Here is a 27,655-nt window from a genome sequence, read left to right as displayed (position 1 = left end):
CAGAGTCTAGTCTCTCTGTGTTTTTAGTATTGAGTTTTCACATTGTTCCTAGTTCTTTACAGGTATTTAGAATTAAGCATCCTCAGCATCGTTAAGGAACTGCAAAATAAACAAAGAGTTCAACACAGTTTAAATTAATTGTAAGGATCTACTTTGGGAAGAGTTTAGTCGTTCTTTGTGCTATAAATAGAGACTTGGGCTATATGTAATTAAAAAAAACTCATCGTAATCATTGTAAATCTCTGATGTAGGACTGTCTCTAATTTCAGTTTCATTTCAAAGCCTCCTATCTAAAGTAAGTCTTTTTCCTTAAAAAAAAAAAATTACAGCCTTAGAGGGTATTCTATCATAAAACTGTAGTAAATGAGCCTAAAGATAGATTAAAACACGTAAAACAGGTGATGTTGTAATGTGAGCGTGTTATACAAAAACATATGGTATTTGGTAGCAGTTTAACAAAATAGGAGAGGGCCGGCCCTGTGGCTTAGCGGTTAAGTGCGCGCGCTCTGCTGCTGGCGGCCCCGGGCCCGGATCCCGGGCGCGCACCGACGCACCGCTTCTCCGGCCATGCTTGAGGCTGCGTCCCACATACAGCAACTAGAATGGATGTGCAGCTATGACATACAACTACCTACTGGGGCTTTAGGGGGAAAAAATAAATAAAATCTTAACAAAATAGGAGAGGATGTTGACTTATGTTTTTTTTTTTGTGAGGAAGATCAGCCCTGAGCTAACATCCATGCTAATCCTCCTCTTTTTGCTGAGGAAGACTGGCCCGGAGCTAACATCTATTGCCAATCTTCCTCCTTTTTTTTTTCCCCAAAGCCCCAGTAGATAGTTGTATGTCATAGTTGCACATCCTCCTAGTTGCTGTATGTAGGACATGGCCTCAGCATGGCCGGAGAAGCCGTGCGTCGGTGCGCGCCCGGGATCCGAACCCGGGCCGCCAGTAGCGGAGTGGGCGCACTTAACCGCTAAGCCACGGGGCTGGCCCTTGACTTATGTTAACTGCCTTATTTCATAGAATTTAAGATGTCATTGTAAAATGCACAATTTTTAATCTACCACTAAGAAAAAATAATTAAATTTAACTGAAAAAATGCTTTCTTACCAAATAGACTTACATGTTATACATATTTATACGGATATCTTTTAGACATAATAAAACAGATGTTTATTATATACCACTTAGGTGTGAGCAAATCAAAAGGAAAATATAGTGAAATAAAAAAAATCAGTTTGACTTTCTGCCATATAAGGCATCCTTAGGAGGGTAAACATTGAGATCCATTATTAAGAAAAAGCTTTGTTTACCTATGGATTTCCAGTGCTGAAAGTGGAGTGGGGATTTAGAAGATTTGGAGGAAGGTTGTTTTACATTTTACACATATCCTGGAATCCTCCTGTGTAGGCATAGCAAAGGGCAGGGATAGGAACTCCTTTACAAGTGCCCTTTAGTATCTGGCTTGGTTAGTCATTTGACCAAGTTTCTGTCTCTCATTACAGTCCGACTACCAGTTCATCTGGGGACACGGAAGTTGATGGGTCTCTTGGGTTGTTTTTGTGAAGTCCAGCCTGGAGTCCTTCCTTCCTTGTGTCTTGGCTCAAGGACATCCTGCTGCTGCTGCTAAATTTTTACTGTCCCACAGGAGGCAAAATGAGAGAAGCTTGCAAGACCCTGGACCTCGTGGTTGCAGCATTTTAAATAGCTACATGTTTCATTTTCTTAGCTTTAGTGTCTCTAGAGAGAAAAGAAATGGACTTCAATTTTTTTGCCTGCCACTTTGACAGAGTTCTTTTTCCCCCATAGCAGCTGAGAGGTTAAAATAAAAGATATGTTAGTTGGCACTCCAAAATAGATCAGGGGTCTGTATGTGAAGATGATTTACTTTTCTTTGCCCACCAGAACGGATGAAGCTACTTGGGAGCCAGAGAGGTAAATTTCAGAAGTAATGAATTTCAGCTAATTTAAGGCCTTAAATTTTCTTGGGAAGTTGCTGATTGCTTTACCTGATATATGAATACTTGTCTTGAGTGAAGGCTCTCTGGTCACATTTCCTGGGCTAGAGAGCAGCTTGGTGTCCATAGGTAGTCTTTGTTATGGTAAAATTGAAGGATTTCGAGTTGTTCATCAATAGAAGAAACATTTCTCTGTCCTAGCATATACTCACTGGCATGACTGGACAGTGAGGCCTGAAAGAACAGGAACCAGGACATCCTTACCTGATTTCTTGAGCTGATAATCTTAACTTGTTTGTATCTGTTTTCCTGATGGATGCAAGCAAGAACAATTATTAGGGCCTTTCTTAGTACCTAGCTGTTATAAACTCTTTGTGGATTTTGCCTTTTATTTCTCTATCCCTATTGTTGGTGGGAGGCACTCAACACTGAATCCATATCCCAGGGTCTGCTGTAGTTGCTGTGTGTTTCCTGCAGCTTCTTGGAACGTTTTGGAGTTCGTAGCCGTAACTGAAGAGCTTGTGGGGATGCGTGTCCCCTGTCTTATTCCTCACCCTGTTTTAAATTCTTAGGAATTTGTACCCCTAAACTTGCTCTTCAAGTTCCAGGGCAGGCAACTAGACATTCAATAAGCTGAATGGGAATTTATCTTTGATCTTGAGCCCAAATCAGTGAGAAACACTGCTCTCAGCCTTCATTTTCTTTTTCCTTTTTTTTTTAATTAATTTTTTTTATTGCGGTAACATTGGTTTGTAACATTGTATAAATTTCAGGTTTACATCATTATACTTCTATTTCTGCATTGATTACATCATGTTCACCACCCAAATACTAATTACAATCCATCACCACACACATGTGCCTAATCATCCCTTTTGTCCTCCCTCCTCTCCTCCCCTCTGGTAACCACCAATCCAATCTCTTGTCTCTATGTGTTTGTTTGTTGTTTTTATTTTCTACTTACAAGTGAGATCATACAGTATTTGACTTTCTCCCTGACTTACTTTGCTTATCATAATACCCTCGATGTCCATCCATGTTGTCACAAATGGCTGGATTTCATCGTTTCTTATGGCTGAGTAGTATTCCATCGTGTATATATACTACATCTTGTTCATCCATTCGTCCCTTGATAGGCATTTAGGTTGCTTCCAAGTCTTAGCTATTGTGAATAGTGCTGCAATGAACACAGGGGTGCATGTATCTTTACGCATTGGTGTTTTCATGTCCTTTGGATAAATACCCAGCAGTGGACTAGCTGGATCGTATGGTAGTTCTAGCCTTAATTTTTTGAGGAATCTCCATACTGTTTTCCATAGTTGAGCATTCATTTTCATTTTGGTACACTCTAAGTGTGGAGTCAGAGATGAAGAAATGGGAGATGAGTCAAATAAATCATGGATAAGGAAGAGAGAAACCTAGGAATAGAGAATCCTGAGTACCAGCAAATTAATTGAATCCTGATATTAACAAGTGGCAAAATTGTTAAGTAATCATTACTGGAGCAAAGGTAGAGTACAGAGGAAGGGTCTCTCTGTTCCTTACTGCTTTAATTCAGATCCATATGTTATCCAGAGCCAGGTAAATTGAGCAGTTTTAGTGGTGGGCCAAGTGAGTGGCAGTTGCTCTAGTGTCTAGTCCATTCCCAACGACCGGAGCTCTGATTGGCCTAAAGCCCAGCCTTATTGTACATTCCAGCCAATCAGGGAATAGTTTGGTCATGAAGCCAGTGTTTTAAAAGTTTTTAAAAGTTGAGTACTGGGCATTTGCCTTTGCTTTCTTTCTCTAGGACTTTAGAAGATTGGAGAACAATGGCCAGCGGCTGCCTAGATGCCTTGTGGTCTGATGCAAAGTCCCTCTGAGAACCCATTTCTCCCTTACTCCACTAATGTTTGGTCCCCCTTCTCCAGTGCTGAGTGATGTGGAAGTTACTTAGAGGTCGTTCCAGGTATTCTTTTAAACTGTCCGAATTTCAGCAGTGAGAGGAGGATTCCGAGTGCAAGTTATTCCAGTAGTCTATTCATTTTATTAGATTGACAATTTTTTTCTTCCCCAACTAGATCAAAATGCCAGTTCCTATGTTTTACCTCACCATTGGCAGGGGTGAGGCTTTTGAGAATGGTAATAGGAGGAGGAGTATTTGACTTTCAAAGTCTGATTCTGAGACCTACTATTCTATTGGCATGTGACTTAAAGTGTGTGTGTGAGGAGGCCAGACTGTCATAAGCAAAGTGTTAACCATCTCTTCTAATTCTAGTATTAAACTTTTGGGGAGAGTATGTGAGGCAAGCAGGACCTCTCTTATTCTTGGAGTTTCTGTCGTGAGAGTTCTTCCTCATACAGCTTGCTCTGAGATAGTCAGCCACCTGTTGAACTAAGGACCCAGGAGAACTAGGGAGGCAAAATACCAATTGACAACCCAGACTCCCCACTCTAATTGAGGTTTTCCCCTCAAAAAAAAACTCAGAAAGCAGCCTTTTTCTTATTATAGTTCCTCAGTTCTAGATTTTTGATGGGTGCTAGTGTCCTCATGAGGGTAGTGGGAGATTTCACAAAATGGGGAACCAAGGGATAGAAAATGGTGAGTTTAGGGATGTATTATGAAAACAAGCCTCTGGCTCATGCTGAAAAGCCAGGGACTGGTGTTTCAGAGTGCCTTCAGGGAAGCTTGTTTCTCAGAAGCATCTTTATGGCTGGGTGTCCTCTCCCCAGCGGTAAAGGAAGGTCAGGTAGATGGTAGATAACACAGATTATGACATCTCCCATTTAAGGAACTAGCATAATTTTATAACTCACAGTTGAAGCAGCTGTTTCCATGTGAATATCCTTCTGCCTGCAGTGATGGGATTTCCAGCTGAATGGATGGATTTTTTTTCTCCATTGAATAAGACCTAGCCAATTCCAGCATGCTGTCTGGTGTCCTTCCCTCCTCAAGCAGTAGAGAGTGCTACTGCCTTGTGTAGACTCTATCTGTGACTCCACTTGGTGCCTCTCGGTCCCCTGTAGCTCTGCCCCTGTTGAGCTTCCCCCTGAATGTCCAGACAGAGAACAATTTGAACTGGTATGTTAGTAAGTTTTCTTCATCTTCCCCACCTTCCCTCTTTTTGGGGAGAGGGCAGGTGCTTCAGTTGTGCATTAAAGTGAAAGCAGAAGCTGTTCTATAGGAAATTGGATAAAAGAAGCTGGGTAGCCCACCTGTACCAATAGGTAGCAGTTGGATAGAGCCCACCTCTGTTTTCTCTGGACCATTATGAAGCCTTTATTTGCACTCAGCTAAGTGCCTTGCATTTAGCAAGCACTCAATCTGTGGAATTGTTCCAAGTAATATATGGCGTCCACCTATCTACGTGAAACTTAAATTGTTGTTTCACCCCTAGATTAGTTAGAAGATAAAAAAGAAAGAAAGAGAATAATATGTATCTGGTAAAACGGAGTAAAAGTTAGCCTCCTGGGCTCCTTTTACTGGATTCTCACATGAAAGTCAGAGAGAGTACAACATGAAACAGGCCTCACCACATGCCTTTGGGGACAAGAGGTCTCAGACTGTGGGAAGGAGGAAGGAATTTTTACTCTGAGACTGGCCAAGATCCCATAAATTCTAAAGGGTGGAGGACATTTCTAGATCAACGGGCAACAAGTAAATTTGACTGAATAAAAGAAATGGGTGCAGCAATCATAAAGTAAGGGTGACGTTTTGGAAGTAGTAAATATAGTAGGAATGCAGGGAGGGTATTTGACTCATTGGCAGTATAAAGTATTATTGTTAATAGCCTGAGGGTAAAAAAAGGAACGATTTATTTTTCTAAAGTTCTTCCTGCCAATAAAATTAGTCTCCAAAATCAGAGGCTCCTAATCACTCCTCTGCTTTAACAAAAGAAATCATTTTATCCTGATTTGTAATTTTAGCAAAGTTTCATGATTTTTCTTCCACTTCAGAAGTAGCAAAATGTATTAAGAAAACAAAAAAAAGACCTCCTTCAAGCTGCTGCATCTGTTTAGATTTAAACTATTAATGCTATTGGAAGAGCTGAACTTTATTAAAAATATATTATTCTAGCCAAATACTTGAAATAAGTAAAAGCAGTGTGGTATGTATTTCATCATAAAAAACCTAATCAGCATTTCCCAGGTTACAAATGTTGCAGAATAGTAAACCCATGCCGGCCTTTATTTTTCATGCACTGAGGTAGAATAAATCTTAAAATGATACTGTACAAACAATGCAGCATCTCGTCCATATTTTAATAATCTACAAATATGTGATATGCGAAGCAGTTCCAGAGAGAACACAGCTGTGTTGACGATGTTTTAAAAACTACCGCCCAGTGAGGCCTGCATTAGTGAAAGCTGACTCAAGTTTCTGAATACCTCTTTAATTGCTAAAAGATAGACTAGTTGGACTAAGGCAAAGGTCTTGCTTAAGTGTACAACTTGGAAGTTTTTAGAGAGAAAGTGGAAATTTTTATAGGACGTCTAATTTGGGGCACATTGCAATGTCAGCTGTGGTGTTTTAATGTGTTTTTGATTTAGTTGAGCTGTAGATGTGCAAAGTTGGCTGGTGATCTTAAGCCCAGGTTGTCTGATATGGTCACGTGATGCTAAGACCTGTGTAATACTGAGTGATTCCCTTGGCAGTGTTTGTTGGTGGAATTAGCATCTGTGATGAATGAGTGCTAAATTGGGAGAGAGGGAATGTAACTGCATGATCAGAGGATAAATAGATTTTTAACACACATGTAGTGTAGTGTAGTGTAGAAGAACAGGTTTTCAGGGCAGTTTTCTGATTGATGTTATTTCTGAAAAATAAAGACATTTTAAAATAGCAAAGCAGACCAAGAGTGGAATATATTCTCCTTACTTCTATCTGTCTGAGGGAAGGCTGGCCCCAGCCCTCCAGTGCTGACCCTGTTGTGGGACACCTTCCCATCCTGCATCCAAAGAGGACAGAGTTTTTTGAAAACATTTCAGGAGCTGTTTTCACAAGAATTTGTTGTTGGCTGTTAAAGTGAAAGGGCTGGTTTGGTGAAGGGCTGGTTTGGTGGAGGTAGAGTCATTCCCAGCATCTCTTGGTAAGTCAGAGAGGTGAAGCTTATTCTGTTTAGAGTTGACCCAAGGATTGGGTGGGGAACTAGATGAATTAGTTCTAATCTAAAAACCTCGACACTAACAGGATCTAGTGGAAAACACATAGGACTCTAGGAGTTAGGACACCTGTGCAGCCACCTTGGGTACCTCACCGGCTCTTCCTGTGTTGAAGGACGCGTATCACCATAACCACTTCAGAAGGCCATTGCGAAGATCTTCAGAGGAAATGCTTTGAAAGTCTGAAAAAGCACTAGAGATATAGTGTAGCTGTTAATAGCACCATCAGGTCAGTCATGGCCAAATCTATATTTTGCTGTGGTATTATATTTCAGGGTTTAGTCTGAATTTTATTTTGGATCATAGAAAAGAATCTGTTGTTTAGTCCGTTTTGGAATCCTTTCTTTTTTTTAGACAGTCCAGGTGAACCCAGTTAATCCTAATTCTTCCTTTCTCAGTACTGATGTGTTTTAGTAGGTACATGTTATAACCTCACTTGGTTGTCAGATGAATTGACCCTGGCAGTGAGTGGAGTGACAGATGCCACCACCAGATTGTCCTCAATTCCAGTGTTAACCGGCTCTTCTCCTTTTCCAGTCTCACGCCTTTGACATCTCATCCTTCAGTCCCTTTGCTGTAAGAGCAACTTGAACAAGCTTCAGCCCTTTCTCAGACTCCCAGGGCAGGACTTGAATGGATTTGACCCTGGAATTGTTCCTGATGCAGCCTTGTTCAGTTCTTGCTGCTGCCATGCTGGATTCCAAAGACCCACTCTTTCCTCGGCTGGTCTCTCAGGGTCAGGCCCGTTGGTTAAAGCTTGTCTTGTGTCTGGTGGGAAGGTTCACAATGAAGGCGGGACTCCACTTTGAGTGTTGGGCCTGGAGGCAAAAATAAGCATTCAGTCTAAAAGCACTAAGTGCCCATTGTTTGGGCAGCTGTTAATCAACCATGTTTCTATGAAAATAAGTCCTTTTCATGAGGCAATTGTGTGGGAATAGCTAATTCTGGCCTGATGCTGTGCAGTGTGAGGTTAAAAACGTGGTAACTTGTCACAACACAATTCTTCTTGTTCTTTCTGCTGTGGGCTGACTCTACATTACTCGCTTTGTTTGCTCTAGAATGGAATCTACTCACCATTTACTAAATGAAATGCATTTCTTGGGGGAGGCAAAGTCCATTTCACTAGGTCTTGCATCTTAAAGAGAAAGGAGCCCTGCTCTCTCTCTGACTAATTGTTAGGAATGTCATTTAGCTTGTTTAAATCCAGATTGCAGTTCTTGAGTTGGATTTTCTACTCTCGGGCTGTTTTGTGCCTTAGTTTATTTATTTATTTATTTTTTTGTGAGGAAGACTAGCCCTGAGCTAACATCCATTGCCAATCCTCCTCTTTTTGCTGAGGAAGATTGGCCCTGGGCTAACATCTGTGCCCATCTTCCTCTACTTTTTGTGGGACGCTGCCACAGCATGGCTTGACAAGCGGTGTGTCAGTGCGTGCCTGGGATCTGAACCTGCAAACCACGGGCCACCGCAGCGGAGCACGCGCATTTAACAGCTGTGCCGCCAGGCCGGCCCCTGTGCCTTAGTTTAAATAAATTCGTATTCATTGCCCATATCTTGTTCCTAGCAATACCGATTAATTTTTAAAGTCTTAGGCAAAGGTAGAGTTGAGCATCAGAAAGCTTACTTAGCATAGTACAGAAGCTTTGGAATCTGACAGGTGTGAATTGACATCCTGACCTTGAGCCAGTTTTTAACTTCTAAGCCTTAATTTCCTCCTTTGAAAAATGGTAATAATGAAACTCACCTGATAAGAAGATAATGCATGGAAAGTACCTGGCCTCCATAATTATTACTAATCTTCCACAGAAATCATCGTTTGCATTTTTACTAGAAGCCAATGCTGAACTTACTCACCTCCATGGGAGTTAGTGTTTCCTGAAAGAAAGGGCACTTCTCAGTAGCTCTATACATTGTTTCACCTTTGACTCACAAGCCTTACACTGCTGACACAACATCTGTCCAAGTGCCTCGATGCCTTTGGTTTTCCTCAAGATTTTGTATATTCTTAGCCTCTAGCCAACTGAAGAGACGGCTAGATCTTCTCGGGTACAGTTGGGACCTACTGTTTCCTTTGAATTTTCTACTCCATTTCTTTACAGGAATTAAACTCAACTTCTAAAATCCAGTTTTGGGGAAGTCCTTTCTTCAAATCTCTTGGCATATCTACTCTTAAAGGATAGGTTCCTCATAGTTTTTATAATGCCGTGCTTAATTTAGAGTTGTAGGATGGTGTACACCATGTAGAAAGATTGCAGTTGGTCTTATAAGTCTTGCAGTTGAGGGATTCTTCTTGAGGACTTTTAATAGCAGATGGTCTATTTACAGCATTGTGACAACTGGTATAATAAAATTACTCAAGCAGATTTCTATCCATCACAGTTCAAATCTGTCAAATGGGTCATTTCCCATTTTCCTTCTCCTTTCTTCCAGCAGCCTTTTCATGTTAGTAAGGCTTGCCAGGACAGTGATGGAGAAGAATGGAAAGGGAGATCGCCTAAATAAAAGGAGGGCGGTTTTGCCGGTTTGTAGTTTAAAATATGTAAGTAAATAAATCACAAATCTCCCCAGTGCTGATGTCCGTAGAATCAAGCTGTAAACTCCCATACCATTGGCAAGGTTAAGAACTATGTACTTTTGTCCTCACTTCAGGGAACCCTTGAACTGGGTTCTTATTTGCATGTGTGGAAGAAAGGAAAAGAAACAAAGATTCTTCCTTATAACAAATATATGTTGCAGTATTCATTTTGGTAGAGAATTATATTTGTCACTCAAGCTGGTCAGAAGAATGATTTGGGGTATCTTTGATAGAAGTTACTAGTTGTTCTTTTTTTTTATTTTTTTTAAAGATTTTATTTATTTATTTTTTTCCCCCCAAAGCCCCAGTAGATAGTTGTATGTCATAGCTGCACATCCTTCCAGTTGATGTATGTGGGACGCGGCCTCAGCATGGCCGGAGAAGCAGTACGTCGGTGCGCGCCCGGGATCCGAACCCGGGCCGCCAGCAGCGGAGCGCGCGCACTTAACCGCTAAGCCATGGGGCCGATCCCTGTTGTTCTTTTAAAACATTGTCTGATTAAAACATGTCTGATTTGATTCTAGTTCTTTGGTCAGGAATATAATTCCCAATTATATAACATTATTCCTTTTGGAAAATACAATTTGTCGAATGGCACAGCTTCGAAAAATGGATCTTGAGGTAGGCCAAAAATTCTGATATTACCCACTTGGTGGTTATACAGGGTACTACAGGGATGGTAGAGGAGGCAGTAAGTACCCACCTAGATGTGATGGGCAGAGGGAACACCAGTAGATGGGTACTTCTTAGAGCATGGCACTGGCAGCCTACACCTTGTATGTCCCTGTCATCCAAGTTCTCAGTCTCTGTTGTCACTCAACTCTGTCCTTCATCTTAAACACCAATATGCTATGCTTTTAACTCCTTTTCCTCCTGCTTTTGCTCTGCTTGTCCTTCCAGTGACAAGTGCAGGAGCCACTTTTCAAGAAAATAAATCATCAAAACTCTTAAGAATGTGACCCATTTCACACTGAGAAATCAGTTGCCCCTGAAGGGAATTACCTGTAGCTGATTTTTTGTAAGTTTGCTAAAGTGGCAGCAGTTGTGCAACAGTGGAAAGGAAATAAATATAAAGATTGGTTTCTATGAGAGAATGTCTAAATTTGCCTGTCCTAAGGGGAATGACTAGAGGCAGGAATAGCAAGGCAAGGCAGGCAACATGAGAGAGGTTTTCTTGATTTAGTTTGAATGTATCTAAGTGACAAAAAGTAGCATCTGAAGAACTTGGATTCTTTCATTAGCACCTCCTTTTGGTTTTGTTTGTTTTTTGTGAGTGTGTTTGAGGAAGATCAGCCCTGAGCTAACATCTGCCAATCCTCCTCTTTTTTTCTGAGGAAGATTGGCCCTGGGCTAACATCTGTGCCCATCTTCCTCCACTTTATATGTGGGACACCTGCCACAGCATGGCTTAATAAGTGGTGCATAGGTCCACGCCTGGAATCCGAACCTGCAAACCCCAGGCCGCTGAAGTGGAGCACACGAACTTAACCACTATGCCACTGGGCCGACCCCTAGCACTTCCTTTTGGTCCATCAGCCCATCAAACAAATCTATAAATTCTTTCAAATATCACACTAACTTTCAGCTCAGTGTGCCAGGGGCTCTAGACCAAAGATTGCCCCCATGACATTACAGAGGTGGTTGCCTAGGTAAAGTAACATGATTCTCTTTCTCTTTCCTTTTCAGGGAAGCAGAATCTTTCAAGGAACAAGGAAATGCATACTATGCCAAGAAAGATTACAATGAAGCTTATAACTATTATACAAAAGCCATAGGTGAGGAGAACCTAGTGCTTATGCTGGAAAATAATTTGCCAAATGTTATTATAAATAGCTCCTCTAAGAAGTAGCCTTTTGCCTGCTGGGTTGATAACTGGTACTATGTGAACTCCTTCAGGCTTAATGACTTCATGAGGAGTTACTTTTTCTAGCTCAAGTGGGTAGTTCTTTTGGCAAATTAAAGGCAATTCCGGAAATTCTAGGTGTTATGGCCAAAAGATACCCACCTAAATGAATTTCCAATTCATTTACTATCCTAGAAAATGGCCTTTGTAGATTTTATCAAGTCTTAGTTACCTCCATGCTCAGTTTGCTAGATTATTTTAATCCCATGTCAGCATTTTTCTCACCTAATTTGCTTACAGGCTCCCCGCACCCTAACTCAACAAATGCAAATACATTTTCATATCTTATTACATAAAACACAATTCACTAAGGCAAGTATGCTGACCCCCCCAAAAGATAATCAATGTACTTTAAAGCTAAGTATAAATGATTTTTTAATAACTTGTTTTCTTTTTAAATTGGTTGCACCATTGCTGCTGTCCATTTGCACAGGTAGTCAAATTTGGCCGTGGCCTTTTCAAGAGAGTGTGTCAGCATTCCTATTATGGTTTGATTGCCTTGATATAGTTCTGAGGGAGATGGCCGGAGTTTTTAAAGCAATGACCCATGCTCAACTTTGTTTTACGTTCTTCTGCCTTTACTCTAGATATGTGTCCTAAAAATGCTAGCTATTATGGGAATCGAGCAGCCACCTTGATGATGCTCGGAAGGTTCCGGGAAGCTCTTGGAGATGCACAGCAGTCAGTGAGGTTGGATGACAGTTTCGTCCGGGTATGTAATGGGGCTGTTTGGGGAGGACTCAGTTGCTGTGGTTGAGTTCCTCTAGCCCAAGGTGTCTCAATTTTGACACTACTGACATTTTGGGCCAGATAATTTTTTGTTGTGGGGGCCTATCTTGTGCATTGTAGCATGTTTAGCAGCATCCCTGGCCTTCAACCACTAGGTATCAGTAGCACTACCTCCTTTCTCAGTTGTGACAACCAAAAATATCTCTAACATTGCTGAATGTCCCATGGCAGACAGAATCACCCCCCTTTGAGAACCCTTGCTCTGGCAATTTTCCTCCCATGTTGGTTTGTGTAGGTGTTTGTGACTGCTGTTGATTTCTCTCTGCTTGGCCAGTCATGCTCCTTTTCTTCCCTCTTTGTGCTTTTTCTAGGGACATCTACGAGAGGGCAAATGCCACCTATCTTTAGGGAATGCCATGGCGGCATGTCGCAGTTTCCAGAGAGCCCTAGAACTGGATCACAAAAATGCTCAGGCACAACAGGAGGTATCGGTCTAATCCTGTTTGTATCAAAAGAGGCAGTGTGGTATATTTGGAAAGAATGGTGATCTGAGAGTCAGAACTGAGATCTAGTCTCACTTCTGCCACTGGCCACACCTGGGTGATTGTAGGCAAGTCTCATAGACTCTGAACCTCCGCTTCCTTATCTGTAAAAGGGGTTTTGAATATGATTTACAGCTTTAGAAATCTGTGAAAATTGGAGGGTTTCTGAGATGGGTAGGGGGATAGGGAGATGCTTCAAGGAACTGATTTGAGTGAGGTTAAAGAATTTAAGTAAATTCAAATCCTGATTAAATTGCTAGCAGGCGAAACATGTTTTAATTCTATCTCCATATGTACTCAATTAACCCCTGGATGCGTTTCAGTGAGCATCTGAAAACTTCTGCTCAATCACTAACAGCACCTTACTTTTATTTTGTATATATCAAGGCATGACTCTTGTATTCCTGACTTAAAATTCAAACTGAGGGTGAAGGTTGGGCCTTAGCCTTTCTGTTAAGGAGTCCTGACTGCTTCTTCACCAACCTGGTTTGAAAAGTCTGTGGTTCTAATAATTTTGAAATAAAAAATTCATCAAGGTCTTGTTGATTTTTGTCTTTGTTGAATCTACAACTTCATTAAAATTGTTCCTTATCTGATTTTCTGGTGTAGTTCAAGAATGCTAATGCAGTCATAGAATATGAGAAAATAGCAGAAACGGATTTTGAGAAGCGGGATTTTCGGAAGGTAAAGTACAACTGTGAGGAAATCTCATCTACCCTTTCTCACACAGTTCGTATTTGTGTGTGTGTGTGTGTACGTGTACGTGTGCACGATAATTAAGAGGGGCAATATGGTACAGAAGATTTAGAATAGTAAATTATCACTTCAATTTGACTTTTCTTTCTCTCTTTTTTTTAAAACTTTATAATTTTTTTTAGAACAGTTTTAGGTTCTGCAAAATTGAAAGGAGGGTAGAGAAATTTCCCGTATACCCCCTGCCCCCACATATGCATAGCCTCCTTCATTGTCAACCAGAGGTACGTTTGTTACAGTCAAATTTTTGTCAGTTATGAATAAAGCTGCTGTAAACATCCCTGTGCAGGTTTTTGTGTAGACATAAGTTTTCAGCTCCTTTGGGTAGATACCAATAAGTGCAACTGCTGGATCGTGTGGGTAAGAGTATGTTTAGTTTTGCAAGAAACTGCCAAACTGTTTTCCAAAGTGGCTGTACCATTTTACATTCCCACCAGCAGTGAATGAGAGTTCCTGTTGCTCCACATCTTCACCAGCATTTAAAATTTTTTTTGCTAAGTTACTTATTTTCTTAGTTACATTTGACTTTTTGATAAAAAGCAAAATGAGTTTACTTGAGTTTGTTCCTTTTTTTTGATGTAAGATGGTGGTATAAAAGTGTGCTGGTTAATAGAGAAAAAGCCAATTGGAATTAAATATTGGATTTGGATAATCCATTTTTATTTGAATAATGAGAGCTAATTTTAACTCCTGCTTTATGCAAACTGGATGGAGCTATACATCTAAAATGGAGAGAGGCCCCTTTTACGTTTTTGAATAGCATATGTAACCTTTCATCCCTACCTTTTTGACATTGGGCCTTTCTACAAAAGCACGCTAACTCTCCTTTATGGAGCTGTGTGATAGTTCATGAAAATTTATATGCCAAAAGAGTTGACAAATCTGAAACATGAGAAAGGTATAAAAGTTCTAGATATCTTTCTAGATTTTGTGGTCATGCCTCATCTGTATAATTCCTAACTCCCTTCTTTAGATGGTACCTGGAAGTAGCTTTCACTAGAGTTTCAAAAAGGGAGGTAAATGGCCCCCCAAAAGGTTAAAAACCACTGATCAGGATCAATTTTTAGGATTGCTTAAAAGAAGTTTGTGGGCCAACCCAGGTGGCCTAGTGGTTAAGTTCGGCGCACTTCACTTCAGTGGCCTGGGTTTGGTTCCCAGGCGCAGGCCTACACCGCTTGTCAATGGCCATGCTGTGGCGGTGACCCAAATACAAAATAGAGGAAGATTGGCAACAGATGTTTGCTCAGGGTGACTCTTGCTCAGGGTGACTCTTCCTCAGCGAAAAGAAAAAAAAGAAGTTTGTAAGTACCACCCAAGGAATGGAGTTGTCACTTCATAGGTGGGAATTTGCTCAGTGCTGTCTGTAGCAGGTACTCAATAAATGTTTGAAAAACGATACAGTTAAGAATCATTCCTAAGGCCCCGTGGCTTAGCGGTTAAGTGCGCGTGCTCCGCTACTGGCGGCCCGGGTTCGGATCCCGAGCGCGCACCGACGCACCGCTTCTCCGGCCACGCTGAGGCCGCGTCCCACATACAGCAACTAGAAGGATGTGCAGCTATGACATACAACTATCTACTGGGGCTTTGGGGGGAAAATAAATAAATAAATCTTAAAAAAAAAAAAAAAAAGAATCATTCCTAAGTCACACCCTGTGAAGGTCTTTTATTTGGTAATAAATATATCTGATTAGCTTATGCAGAGTCCCAGCATTAACTTATTAGCATCCCTCTTCTGTCCATTGGTTTTAATAACCACAGTGTCTTTGTAGTGTGATTCATAAGTTTCTTTTGTTTTGTTTTTGTGTGTGTTTGGAAAGTGATTCTGCCTCCTGTCATGTTTTCTGAGGTTTACATAGGCAAAAGCTTTGTCTCGAAAGACAGTCTTTTGGGTTTCTTTTCTCTCTTGCCCACTCTGGAGCTAGAATCCTCTGTTTGTGACATCCCAGCGCCTCCCCCCCCCCCACCACTGTGGCTCATGGTGATGTCACAAATGAAGAATTATGATCCTGGCAGGGGAAACAGATGAACTTGGAAGAAACAAAGATCTTCTTTGCCTGCAGCTGTCCCTAGTCATGGGGAGGTGGGGGGTGGGAAGTGAAGCTCTGAGCCTCCAGCTGTACCCCCACGATGAGCAGAACCATCAGCACAGCAGCACAGAACGCTGGGAAGGCAGCAGTGTGGCTGCTTAAATTTTGACTGACTGCTCCCATCACCCCCCCCTTCTTTTTCCATTTAAGGGGAAAAATTAGCACCATGACTCTACCCCATAATACCTGAATTTTCATACTGTCCTTAGAACTTCCAGGACAGTAACCTGTGCCATTGAAGGAGAGGCATCCCCACCACTGCTCTATTGATATTGCAGGAAGTCTTCCCAGTGGAACAGCTCATGGTGTTTATCTACTTCCCCATATTTTTTAATTTAAATTTTCAAATAGGTGCTTTTTGTGGTTCAAAAGCTGGAAAGTATAAACACATGCGCCATGATAAGTGTTGCCCCAAACTTGTGCTTCATCTGCCTAGTTCTCACCACCTAAGGTAACCACTGTTCGTGTTTCTTGTTTCCTTCCACAGTTTTATTCTACATATATAAGCAAGTACAAATAAAGATTTTTAATTTTCTTTTTTTTCATGAAAGATAATATGCTATACATAGTTCTGTATCTTGCTTTTTTTCATTTAATAGACCTTGGAAGAGTGTCTTCAGTATTTTACAGCCACATAGTATTCCATTATGTGAATGTTTACATTATCTAACCAGTCTCCTGTTGATAGAATTTGAGTTATTTCTGCTTCTAACTTTTCAGACTTCCTCTTTTCCTGATCCCCATGGTCAGATTCTTAGAGGGAGTGGGTATCCCTTAACTCCAGATTTCTCCTTTGAGTTAGTTATTCTTAGAGGAGAATGTGATTCAGCAAGGATTCCCAGAAACAGCAACTAAACCAAAAATGGAAGCTCAAAGAACAAACGTCTGGGGCCGGCCCCGTGGCTTAGCGGTTAAGTGCGTGCGCTCTACTGCTGGCGGCCCGGGTTCGGATCCCGGGCGCGCACCGACGCACCACTTCTCCGGCCACGCTGAGGCCGCGTCCCACATACAGCAACTAGAAGGATGTGCAGCTATGACATACAACTATCTACTGGGGCTTTGGAGGGAAAAAATAAAAAAAATCTTTAAAAAAAAAAAAGAACAAACGTCTGAAAAGAGAAAATGGAAATATATGGAGAGCCTTTATGAAACAGAAAGCTTGAACTGATCCAGCTGTGTGTGTGTGAGAGAGAGAGAAATCCTTGGCTTTTGGTTTGTATAGCAACATGTTGAGTATACTAATCTGATATAGTCTATTTAGAACCCTTTAAAATGAACTATTTTATTGGTATATTTCTGTACTAAAATAGAGTGGCCAGCAGGGTTATCAGTGAGATGTGAGGCTCATGGCACAGGAAGGAGGGAACTCTGAGCAATTTCAGTGACATAGGGAGCAATGATTCATACTGGGTTATTTTTGGTATTCCTTGTCTTAATAGGCTAAGCATGAGGAATTATGCAAAGTAGCAAATAACAGTATTTCTGCACTAGCAGAATGTGAGTTTTTTGTTTGTTTGTTTTGTGAGGAAGATCAGCCCTGAGCTAACATCCATGCTAATCCTCCTTTTTTTTGCTGAGGAAGACCGGCTCTGAGCTAACATCTATTGCCAACCCTCCTCTTCCCCCCCACCCCCAAAGCCCCAGTAGATAGTTGTATGTCATAGTTGCACGTCCTTCTAGTTGCTGTATGTGGGACGTGGCCTCAGCGTGGCTGGACAAGCAGTGCGGCAGTGTGCACCCGGGATCCGAACCTGGGCCGCCAGTAGCAGAGCACGTGCACTTAACTGCTAAGCCATGGGGCCGGCCAGAATGTGAGTTTTGATCACAGTCACCATGGATATGATTCACTGTGGAGGCAGCTTAGCATGGTGATTAAGGTTATAGGTTCTGGAGTCTTAGTGACTAAGATAGAATCCTGTTTCTATCACTTACTAGCTTTGGTGACCTAGAACAAGTAACGTAACATCTGTGCTTTAGTTTTCTCTTCAGTAAAATAAGGGTCACATTATTACCTACTTTATAAAATTGTCATGAGCATTAAATGGGTTACTATATAAAGTAGTAAACGTCTGCTGGTACTATTATTATCTGGATCAACTGCTCTCATTTCAGTGGCTTAATCAAATGAATTAGGTATGTTTTTAAACTCTGATATTACTTTCCTTTGAATCTTTGTGTTACCTGTGACCAAACTAAAGACGTTTCTGGAGTCCTAGATGAAGAGCCTTATTTACTTTCTTCTTCCCCATAGGTTGTTTTCTGCATGGACCGTGCCCTAGAATTTGCCCCTGCCTGCCATCGCTTCAAAATCCTCAAAGCAGAATGTTTAGCAATGCTGGGTCGTTATCCAGAAGCACAGTCTGTGGCCAGGTATGAAGTCAGGCCAATTCTGCATTGAAATGCCAGATACCACTGGATAAATGCTGTCTGGCAGCTCTCACAACAAGAGCTACCATATGTCCTGCAGGTAGGCCAGGTAGGGCTGATCGGACCTTCCTGGGACTTAAAACCAAAGGTTAGAATTTGATTTGAAAACACACAGGGTGTGTAGGAGTATAGTAGGTACTTGAGCTGTAGGTGAAAGAACAGATGTGTGATTTGTTTTTGTTGTTTTTTAAATGTCTTTTTCTTTCTATTCCAGGGGTTTGCAAATGCTGTAAAGGTCCAGATAGTAAATATTTTTGGCTTTGCAGGCCCTTTGGTCTCTGTTGCAGCTACTCAACTCTGCCATTATAGTGAAAAAGCAGCCAAAGATAATAGATAAATTAATGATGTGGCTTGGTTTCATTAAAATTTTATTTACAAAATGGTGGCGGGAAAGATTTGGCCCTGGCTATAGTTTGCCAACCTCTGTTCTAATAAAGATTGTGAGACACAAGTGTATTCAAGATAAGGCTAAATATAGGAGATTTGTTTTGGGAAAAGTTCTTGGGAATCTTTCTATCTTTGGATACTTTCCATACTAGACACATGATCAAGAAAAAACCTGGCCACAAATGATAGTAATGATGGTGAGATGAAACCACTGCTAAATTTGCACCTTTCTGGCTGTTGCAGTGACATTTTACGAATGGACTCCACCAATGCGGATGCTCTGTATGTACGAGGTCTTTGCCTTTATTATGAAGATTGTATTGAGAAGGCGGTTCAGTTTTTTGTACAGGCTCTCAGGATGGCTCCTGACCATGAGAAGGCCTGTGTTGCTTGCAGAGTAAGTTCTAGGCACCAGATCTGGCTGGGAAAGAAAGCTTCCTTTTTGAGCCTTTAAGGGAGTTAGAATGGAAGGTTTTAGAATCACAAGGAATGTGATAGTTCCTCTTCCCGCCTTGCCAGGATGCTTGGTCCTTTCATTAGAAATGATTTTAAGACGACTTTTATTTGCCTAAAAGGTAAATGTGATCAGATAGAGTCAAATCCTTTTACTATCTAAGTTTCTTTTTTTCGTTTTTTCTTCTCTCAGTGAAGAAAAGATAGTAATGCTTGTCCTGGGGAGTGGAGGTAAACCCTGGGTAACACAGGCCTCTTTGGTATTCTTTTGTAAATCTTGGTTTCCCCTCTCCACTCTAGGAAGCACCAGTGAGGAACAAATAGCTCAGGTGGTGGGGTGGGGTGGGAGGCTGTTTGATGCTAAAGTACTGGAATCTCAGAAAATGAAAATAGACTCTGGCCTCTCTGTGCAGTGGTCTGAGGCTCTGGATGTGAACTGACCTCCCTTGCTTTTCCCTGTAGAACGCCAAAGCACTTAAAGCAAAGAAAGAAGACGGGAATAAAGCCTTTAAAGAAGGAAATTACAAGCTAGCATATGAACTGTACACAGAAGCCCTGGGGATAGACCCCAACAATATAAAAACAAATGCTAAACTCTACTGTAATCGGGGTACGGTTAATTCAAAGGTAAGCACTTGGTCTGGGTCTTGGAGATATTTTTAAGGGACATCAAAGAGGTCTTGAGGGACATCAAAGAGGTCTTGAGAAAGCTGCCCAAAGAGGGTAAACCAGATGACAGGAGAAAAAGTTGTTTTGGTTGATATCTCAGCTTGTTAGGAACTCCCTTCTGAGAGTGAAGCTTTTATCTTTGCTGTGGAATTTAGGGACACTTGAGGGACAATTTGAAAGGATATTCCCACTTGTTCTTCCTCCAGGTCCTTTTCCTCCAGTAAGAGAATGGCTAGAGGCTCTGGGATAATTTTTTAAGCAAATATTGTTGCTTCTTTTTGCCTAAGCAAGTGATTATTTCTTTTTTAGGAGTGATTTGGAGGAAATGAGAGTATGAAGAAGGCTTAGTTTTTTTCTCCAGCATAACTGATTGTCACCATGCTCAGTTAAAAATGGCCTGAGTGCCCCTGTGGTCCTATACACCATAAGAAGCAAAAGAGTAGGCTTCTTGCCCTTCCAGAGTTCTAGTAGTTGAAAATCACAGTAATTCTGATCCCACTAGTTGGCCTCTGGAAGAATGGAGGGCAAGAACCACCCTTACTATTTCCATATCTTGGTTGGGCACTAACCTGGAATGGTAGAGGTGGTTTATCTTTGCAGATAAGTGTGCCTGGCTTCCATCACTTAGAAAAGAAACCAGTTTCAAATTTGGCGTCCTTAGTGCTGTGAGATACTTGCCTTCCCGGTGACCAAGAATGAGTGTGACAGTTAGGGGGCCAGCAAGACTGATCCTCTTAGAATTTTGAAGCCATGCTCACAGCTTCTGGGCTCCCTCAATCACCGAAGATGTGAAGTATGACTGCTCTCTCTCTCCTGAAGCTTAGGAAACTAGATGATGCAATAGAAGACTGCACAAATGCAGTGAAGCTCGATGACACTTATATAAAAGCCTACTTGAGAAGAGCTCAGTGGTAAGTGCCTCTGGTGGCTGGGGGGAAGAGGGAGTTGCTGCTGGCCTGCCAGGGGAATTGCATTATGGATGATGAAGCAGACCCAGGGATGTTGTGAGGTCATTTGGTCCTTCCCCCTGCCTCTAGGTGGGATTGTTCCAGCTCTAGACTATCTTTATAGACCTCCAGCGGAGGAGATTGCACAAGCTCCCTCAGTCTCCCATGCCTGTGTCTTACGCCCCTCACGGTCAGTAAGTTTCCTCTGATGCCTGACCCAATTCCTTTTGTTAAAGTTTAAATCCATTTCCTTTGGAGATTTTATTTTGCGTTGTACACTTTTGCTCTAACTTGGCACAGTGCTTGGCACACAGTAGGTGCTCACTCAATAGATGTTTTGTTGAATGAATGTATGGTGCTTGGAAGAGGAAGAAATAAAGTATCTCTTGGAGACAGTTGTGCTTATCCTGTTTGTTCTGGGTTAGGATTAAGGTTAGAAGGGATTTAATCTGGCTCAGCTTCCCAGCAGAGTAAGGACCCCCTTTTGCCATACCACCATCTGACTAGGTGATTTATGAGCCAGGGTATGTCTGCCTCTAGTGCCCAAATTTGCCTTCAAAGTCCAGGTGTTCCCCAGCATTCTTGTTCATCTTACTCTTGGACCCACCAGCCTCTTTTCTCCAGACAGGAACATTACCAAAAGCTAGGAGAGACTCTTCTCAAAAATCCGTCTTTCTTTTTTCAGATTATTTCCCAGACAGAGAAGAACCTCCTGTCTTTAAAGTTCCTAAAGGAAGACCTATTTCTTATATACCAATCTCCAACACCCGATCCATTCCTTGTTATAAAATGTCATATCTAAGGAACAGGTGCTGTTACTGATGCTGAGGAGCCCAAAGTTCTTTAAGCTCCTCAAGTCTCATCAGTGGTGCAGAACGTGTCCTACCACCCATTTAGTTTTCCCAAAATTATCCACGTTTTTATAAAATAGGATAATTGCTACTGTGTGCAGTGCTTTTTTCCTTTTTTTTTTTTTTTTTGGTGAATTTCTAAATAGATGACTAAGTCTATCAAACAGAAACATACACAGAATTATATTATAGACTTTATGAGACCAACTGTCAGTCATCTCATCTTCACAAACCACTGGCAGACAGAGTGGAAGCTTTGGAAAACAAGAGTACCTTTGACCCAGCTAAAGAGTTATTTTAACAGACGCAAAATGCTATATACGTGTCCACTGCAGTTTTATCTGTAATAGCAAAGAAGGAGAATCCACCTGTATGTCTGGTTACATGATACTGTTATCACTCAACGGAATACTCTGCAATGTTTGAACAGGGAATGGGGAGAGAACAGAAAATTCTTGATTTGTTAGGAGGATAATGGGATGGAGGATTATTTTCTTCATACGTGTACAATAAACAAAAATCAGGAATTGCTTTGATCAGAAAACTCCTTATCTTTGTGGTAGAAACAGAACTGTCCTCTGAGTGGCTCTGCCTTTGAGATGCCACCACAGGGGACAGCGTGCACTGTTTGGCACAGCTGACTGAAAACTTGGCAACATCCCCGTAAGCAGCTGGGATTGACAAGAAGTACTGGAGATGAGCTCAGACCAAAGCCTACCAGAGGCCTGACTGCTGCCCCAGTGGCCTCAACCTGCCCCTCAAGCTGGGGAGATGCCAGGTCTTTGCTGCATCTCCCATCATGGGCTGGAGTTTCCCATTTTCCCTAGAGCTCTACTTTTCTTTTTCTTCAACTTTAAAAATTTTTTTTAAATATAAGGATGTCCTTGAATTTTTTAAAAAAAGTGTGAGGTAAAAATGCAAATCCCTAACATCAGCTTGTTTATTACATTACATACAGTCGTGGAAAGTTCATCAAGGTTGCTTGTTTGTCAGATCATTCTACACCCAGGGCTATCAGTTACCAATTTTCTTTTACTCCAGTTTATATTATACTTCATCCTGTAAATGGGTTCTTTGAGCTCCTAGTAGCATTTGTGCCCTGTGTCTGCAAAGCATTGGTTTTGTCAACATTTTTTTAAAGTCACAATTGAGGGCCGGCCCCGTGGCTTAGCAGTTAAGTGCGCACACTCTGCTACTGGTGGCCCGGGTTCGGATCCCGGGCGCGCACCCACACACTGCTTCTCCGGCCATGCTGAGGCCGCGTCCCACATACAGCAACTAGAAGGATGTGCAGCTATGACATACAACTATCTACTGGGGCTTTGGGGGAAAAATAAATAAATAAAAATTAAATAAATAAATAAAGTCACAAATCAAGATGTTCAGAAAATCAGAGATGCTAAGACGTTGGGCTTCCCTTTTGTTAGCCACATCAGTAGCACTTGCCCTGCCCTGGCCTCTAAGCCTGGCCTGTCTGTGTCTTTCATGAAGATGGGCTTGTGTGGTAGCAGTGAAGTAAATTGAATCTCTGTTGTGCAGCAGCTAGCTGCACCACATGCTCACTTCCCACTGCCCAGCTAATAGTACTGTCTCTGGAGCCCCTTCTTTCAGTGGTTCGGCTGAAACAAGACATGAAAAAGATAGTGGCAATGCTACTACATGAGCAGAGGAATTCTACCTATAAAAAATTATTTGGAGTCAGTCTGCAAGAGCTTCAACAGCAGGGGCTCACTGAGAATGGCATTCCAGCTATAGTGGGGAATATAGTGGAGTATTTAATGAAACATGGACTCACCCAGGAAGGCCTATTTCATCGGTAGGCCAGTGGTGGTGCCAGTGATCTTATCCAGACATGGGAAATGCCACTTTGCCTCTGTGGAAGAGACCCTTAAAAGGTCTGGCAATCAGCCTGTCAAGCTAGATTCCTCCCACCTTGGCCAGGGCCTCTCCTTTCTTCTGACACTATCGAAATAGGAGCAAGCCTGTGTTTAGAGTCTCCTTTCTCACTTACCTACATCTCTTAGATTGATTGGTCTTAATAGAAGCATTTTCCAACAGCCACCACCTTGAACTTGTTCCCTCTAGTGGCTCACTAATCCCACTTATTCTCTGGACTGGAGCTGGCCCTGCATGTTTATGGCACTATAGTTTTCAAAACTGTTCCATATCCATTTATGTCACTTGATAATTTTTCTCTTGTGTGTTTCAATTTCAAGGCATCAAGTAGATGCCTTTCCTAAGGCAGGCCAGATGCCTCTTGGGGACTGTGTGTGAAATCAGAAGGAACTTTCTCCCTTTGGTCGCTTTCTGCTCAGAGCAGAGTATCACTTTGCTGGTTGGGTGCAAGTGGCATGAGACTTCTCTTTTTTTCTTGAGGAACTGGTAATTAATTTTTTCTCATGGCTAGTTTAAAGACTCCTGTTTCATGAAGCATCTCAACCAAAAGTGTGTGTCTCTTGCTTGAGCCATGCCTCTTCCCCTAGAGTGATGCTGAAGGCCATTGCTATTTATGTCGCTCTACTGCCCTGTATTTCCTTCTCAGTTACATGGACACAGAACAGTATGAAGAAGCAGTGCGGGACTATGAAAAAGTGTATCAGACGGAGAAAACAAAAGGTAAAGGAGTTTGAGAGCATGTTTCCCAGGGAACTGTGTGGTCTTACTTGCAGGCCCTAAAACTGACAAAGGAGTAGTTCAATTTGGGGATCAGGGTTGTACCTGGAGCTTATGGGATCAGCAGCCAGGAAAGCGTGAACAGAGATCTTTTTTTGTTTGTTTTGTATGAGGAAGATCAGCCCTGAGCTAACATCCATGCCAATCCTCCTCTTTTTGCTGAGGAAGAACAGCCCTGAGCTAACATCTATTGCCAATCCTCCTCCTTTTTTTTCCCCTTTTCTCCCCAAAGCCCCAGTAGATAGTTGTATGTCATAGTTGCACATCCTTCTAGTTGCTGTATGTGGGATGCCGTCTCAGCATGGCCGGACAAGTGGCGTGTCGGTGCGCGCCCGGATCTGAACCCGGGCCGCCAGTAGTGGAGCGCAGGCACCTAATCGCTAAGCCACAGGGCCGGCCCCTGAACAGAGATCTTGAGTGCGGGATGAAGTTCCTGTATTCTGGTCCCTGTCACTTTCACTTCCTTTTCTATGTGATGAGGCTGATGTGAGAAACCTAAGTATGAGTAGATTTTTTTTAATCTCCAGAAGAAAACACCTTAAAAGCCCCTAGTATGGTTAACAAGGCTTCTGACTCCAAAGCATCTGGTATGGGACCTGGGAAGGGATGCCAGAATCAGATTTGTCCATTGACACTTGATGTCTCTCTCTAGAACACAAACAGCTCCTAAAAAATGCACAGCTGGAACTGAAGAAGAGTAAGAGGAAAGATTACTACAAGATTCTGGGAGTGGACAAGAATGCCTCTGAGGATGAGATCAAGAAAGCTTATCGGAAACGGGCCTTGATGCACCATCCAGGTAGAGCAGGCAGGGGAGGGGACTCCATGGGAAGAGCACACCAGGCCGGCCCACTGCCAAACTCAGTCCAGAATGAAAGCCCAGGGAGGCTCTTCAGCTGGAGATAAGGTGTCGCTAAGTTCCATACTCTGCAAATTTGGGGAAGTACCAAATTCTAAAATCAGACATAAAGTGGTCTTCCTCTTAAACTTTATTTTCTTGAGACTGAGATGAGTTCTTCTTGTACTCCTCCCTTTAGATCGGCACAGTGGAGCCAGTGCCGAAGTTCAGAAGGAGGAGGAGAAAAAGTTCAAGGAAGTCGGAGAAGCTTTTACCATCCTCTCTGATCCCAAGAAAAAGACTCGCTACGACAGTGGACAGGACCTGGATGAGGAGGGCATGAATATGGGTGGTGAGTTGGTTGGGACAGCCTGGGATAAATCTGGCAGGTGGAATGTTAGAGATTTTTCTAAAGACACTCCAAAGGGAGAATGTCTGTAATTAGCCAGTGACAAATCAGTGTAGTGATTGTAAAGTGCATATTGATGAATACCTATAATATGTGAGCCTCTGTATTGGGTGCTAGAAATAACAAAGATAAATTAGACTTGGTTACCTGACCTCTGGGAATCCACAGTCTAGGGGTTTGCAAACTCCAGCCAACAGGCCAAATCTGACCCCTGCTCTAATAGATAGGGAATCCAACGAGTGCAGTTGAGTGCAGCAGTTGCCCAGGGTGCAGAGTGGGCACCAAGGAGGTAAGCACGAGCAAGGGAGGGCCTGGAAGTGCAGAGAAGCACAGCACCCTTGGGGAGCTGCAAGGGGCCCAGTCTAGGAGGAGAGAGGGTGCTCCAGGCAGGCAGGTGGTGGTGCAAGACGAGGCCAGAAAGTAGCTGGGTCAGACCTCAGAAGGCCTTAGGGGCTGGAGGAAGGAATATGGGCTTTTTCCTGTTGGCTGGAAGTTCTTTTGTCCCCCACTGTAAAGTGTATGCGGACTGATATTTATGTATGTCACATGTTCCTGTAAGCCCTCACATATTCAGTTTCCCTGAAAGACTCAGGATGAAGTAAAGCACCACCATCAATGTGACTGCTTACTGTGAGCTCAGTCGGAGATAAAAGAGGCCCTGAACTATGGACATTTCTCAGACCACGGTCTCTAATGCCAACCCTTCTCTTCCACTAAGAACATCTGTTGAAATTTAAAATAAGATTGATGATGTTATACAGATAATCCTGACCTCTCCAGTTCAGGGTGTGTGTGTGTTTTTAAAACCTAGGTTTACAATAATAAACATTGCTCTGCCCAGCAGTTGAGAAGAGCTATAATCAGTCGAAAGCTATTGAAGGGTTTTAAGTAGAGGAGCTATGGACTAAATTTAGGCTCTAGAAATATATTTGTGATGGCAGTGAGGAGAGGTGGTTTGGAAGGGGAGAGGAGGATAGAGATGGTGGGAAGACACAGTTGATAGGAAAGGATTGGAGGGCACAATTGGGAGATAGTGGTAGGCTCGAGCGGCAGGAGTTGGTTGTTGAATGTGTTGAGAGAGGGAAAGGACTAAGTTGAGAGTGGCTTTGGCATAGCTGACTTGATGGGGCCATTCGCTGAGCTAGGGGACCCAGGAAGATGAGCAGATATGCAGGCAAAGAGGAATGCACTTTTGGACACAATGTGCCTGTGGGATCAGCTGGTGGGGGTAAATCTTGCTGTACAGCTTAGGAAGTCAGGCAGAGCTGGGGAGATCAGACCTGCTGTGGCCTGGTGAAAAGAGCACAGCGTTGGAGTGGGACAGGAGTTGGAATTTTCAGTTCTGCTGCTTTTACTGGCCATGTGATCTTGGGCAAGTTACTTTTGCTCCTACTTATGTTTTGTTGAGTATAAATTAGGAATAATACTTACCCTGACAAACTATTATTAGGATTAAATGATAGAATGTCCCAGCGCCATGACTGGCACCTGGTAGGTGCTTTAATAAACCATAGCTTTTTTCTGGCATACAGTCTAGACAGAGCATGAAATCAAACAAATACAACAAATCATAGGTCTTATATTTATTCTTGGTAGCATTCAAGTGATAAATTTTAGCCTTTTCAGTAGCAGCCCCAGCATTATAGGGAGAAAGAGTGTGGGGAAAGTGTGTGTCAGTAAGTACAAATGGCATTGTTGAGAAGAGGGGCCAACGAAGTGCACTGAAGCAAAGAAAGCTTTCCTTTGGCACTTAGAAGGAGAAGGGAACGTATCCTAGGAGTGGGATCAAGTAGCAAGTTTCACATAAGGTGGGACAGATTTGCTCACTGCTAGTCTGTGAAGTTTTGGGAAAGGAGGGAAGTGATACTATCTGGGAAAGCTTTGGAGATCTGTTCTCAGTGTCATGATAAGTTCCCCTTCAAACACTAATTTTTTCACCTTTTTGTCCCTTCCTTGTTTCTCTCCTTGCTCCACAGATTTTGATGCAAACAATATCTTCAAGGCATTCTTCGGTGGTCCTGGGGGTTTCAGCTTTGAAGGTGGGTATGCCTTCGGTCCTTGGGAGTCCCCGGATCACAAGCAGATGCAGCAACTCCACAGTTAGGCAGCCCTTTGCGAGTCAGAGGGGCCCAGGAGTGGAGGCAGCTGAATTCTCGGCTAGCAGGGCATCTATCTACTCAGGTGGTGCTGAGGATGGAGGAAGGAGGCTCCCAGGCACACCCTGCCTTGGGACCATTAGAGCCACACCTCCACAGGGTCAGGGAGGCGTCGCTAAGCCGCCTAGTACCAGGGTTTCTGTGCAAGAGTGAAG

General features: G+C 42.4%; 1 protein-coding gene across 1 annotated transcript in view; it reads left to right on the top strand.

The window, feature by feature from the left end:
• Positions 1-27,655, top strand: part of DNAJC7 (DnaJ heat shock protein family (Hsp40) member C7) — a 31,713-nt gene that overhangs the window by 1,329 nt on the left and 2,729 nt on the right. Inside the window, exons 2-13 of the mRNA XM_058560981.1 lie at positions 11,363-11,451; positions 12,167-12,291; positions 12,680-12,793; positions 13,460-13,534; positions 17,942-18,060; positions 18,748-18,901; positions 19,420-19,584; positions 20,446-20,537; positions 23,967-24,040; positions 24,750-24,896; positions 25,135-25,287; positions 27,321-27,383. Of these exons, the coding sequence (XP_058416964.1) occupies positions 11,363-11,451; positions 12,167-12,291; positions 12,680-12,793; positions 13,460-13,534; positions 17,942-18,060; positions 18,748-18,901; positions 19,420-19,584; positions 20,446-20,537; positions 23,967-24,040; positions 24,750-24,896; positions 25,135-25,287; positions 27,321-27,383 (1,370 nt within the window). The remainder of the gene's footprint in view (positions 1-11,362; positions 11,452-12,166; positions 12,292-12,679; positions 12,794-13,459; positions 13,535-17,941; positions 18,061-18,747; positions 18,902-19,419; positions 19,585-20,445; positions 20,538-23,966; positions 24,041-24,749; positions 24,897-25,134; positions 25,288-27,320; positions 27,384-27,655) is intronic.

Source organism: Diceros bicornis, chromosome 18 (genome assembly GCF_020826845.1).
Source record: "Diceros bicornis minor isolate mBicDic1 chromosome 18, mDicBic1.mat.cur, whole genome shotgun sequence".
Classification (NCBI taxonomy): Eukaryota; Metazoa; Chordata; class Mammalia; order Perissodactyla; family Rhinocerotidae; genus Diceros; species Diceros bicornis.
This window is presented reverse-complemented; position numbering and strand designations above follow the sequence as displayed.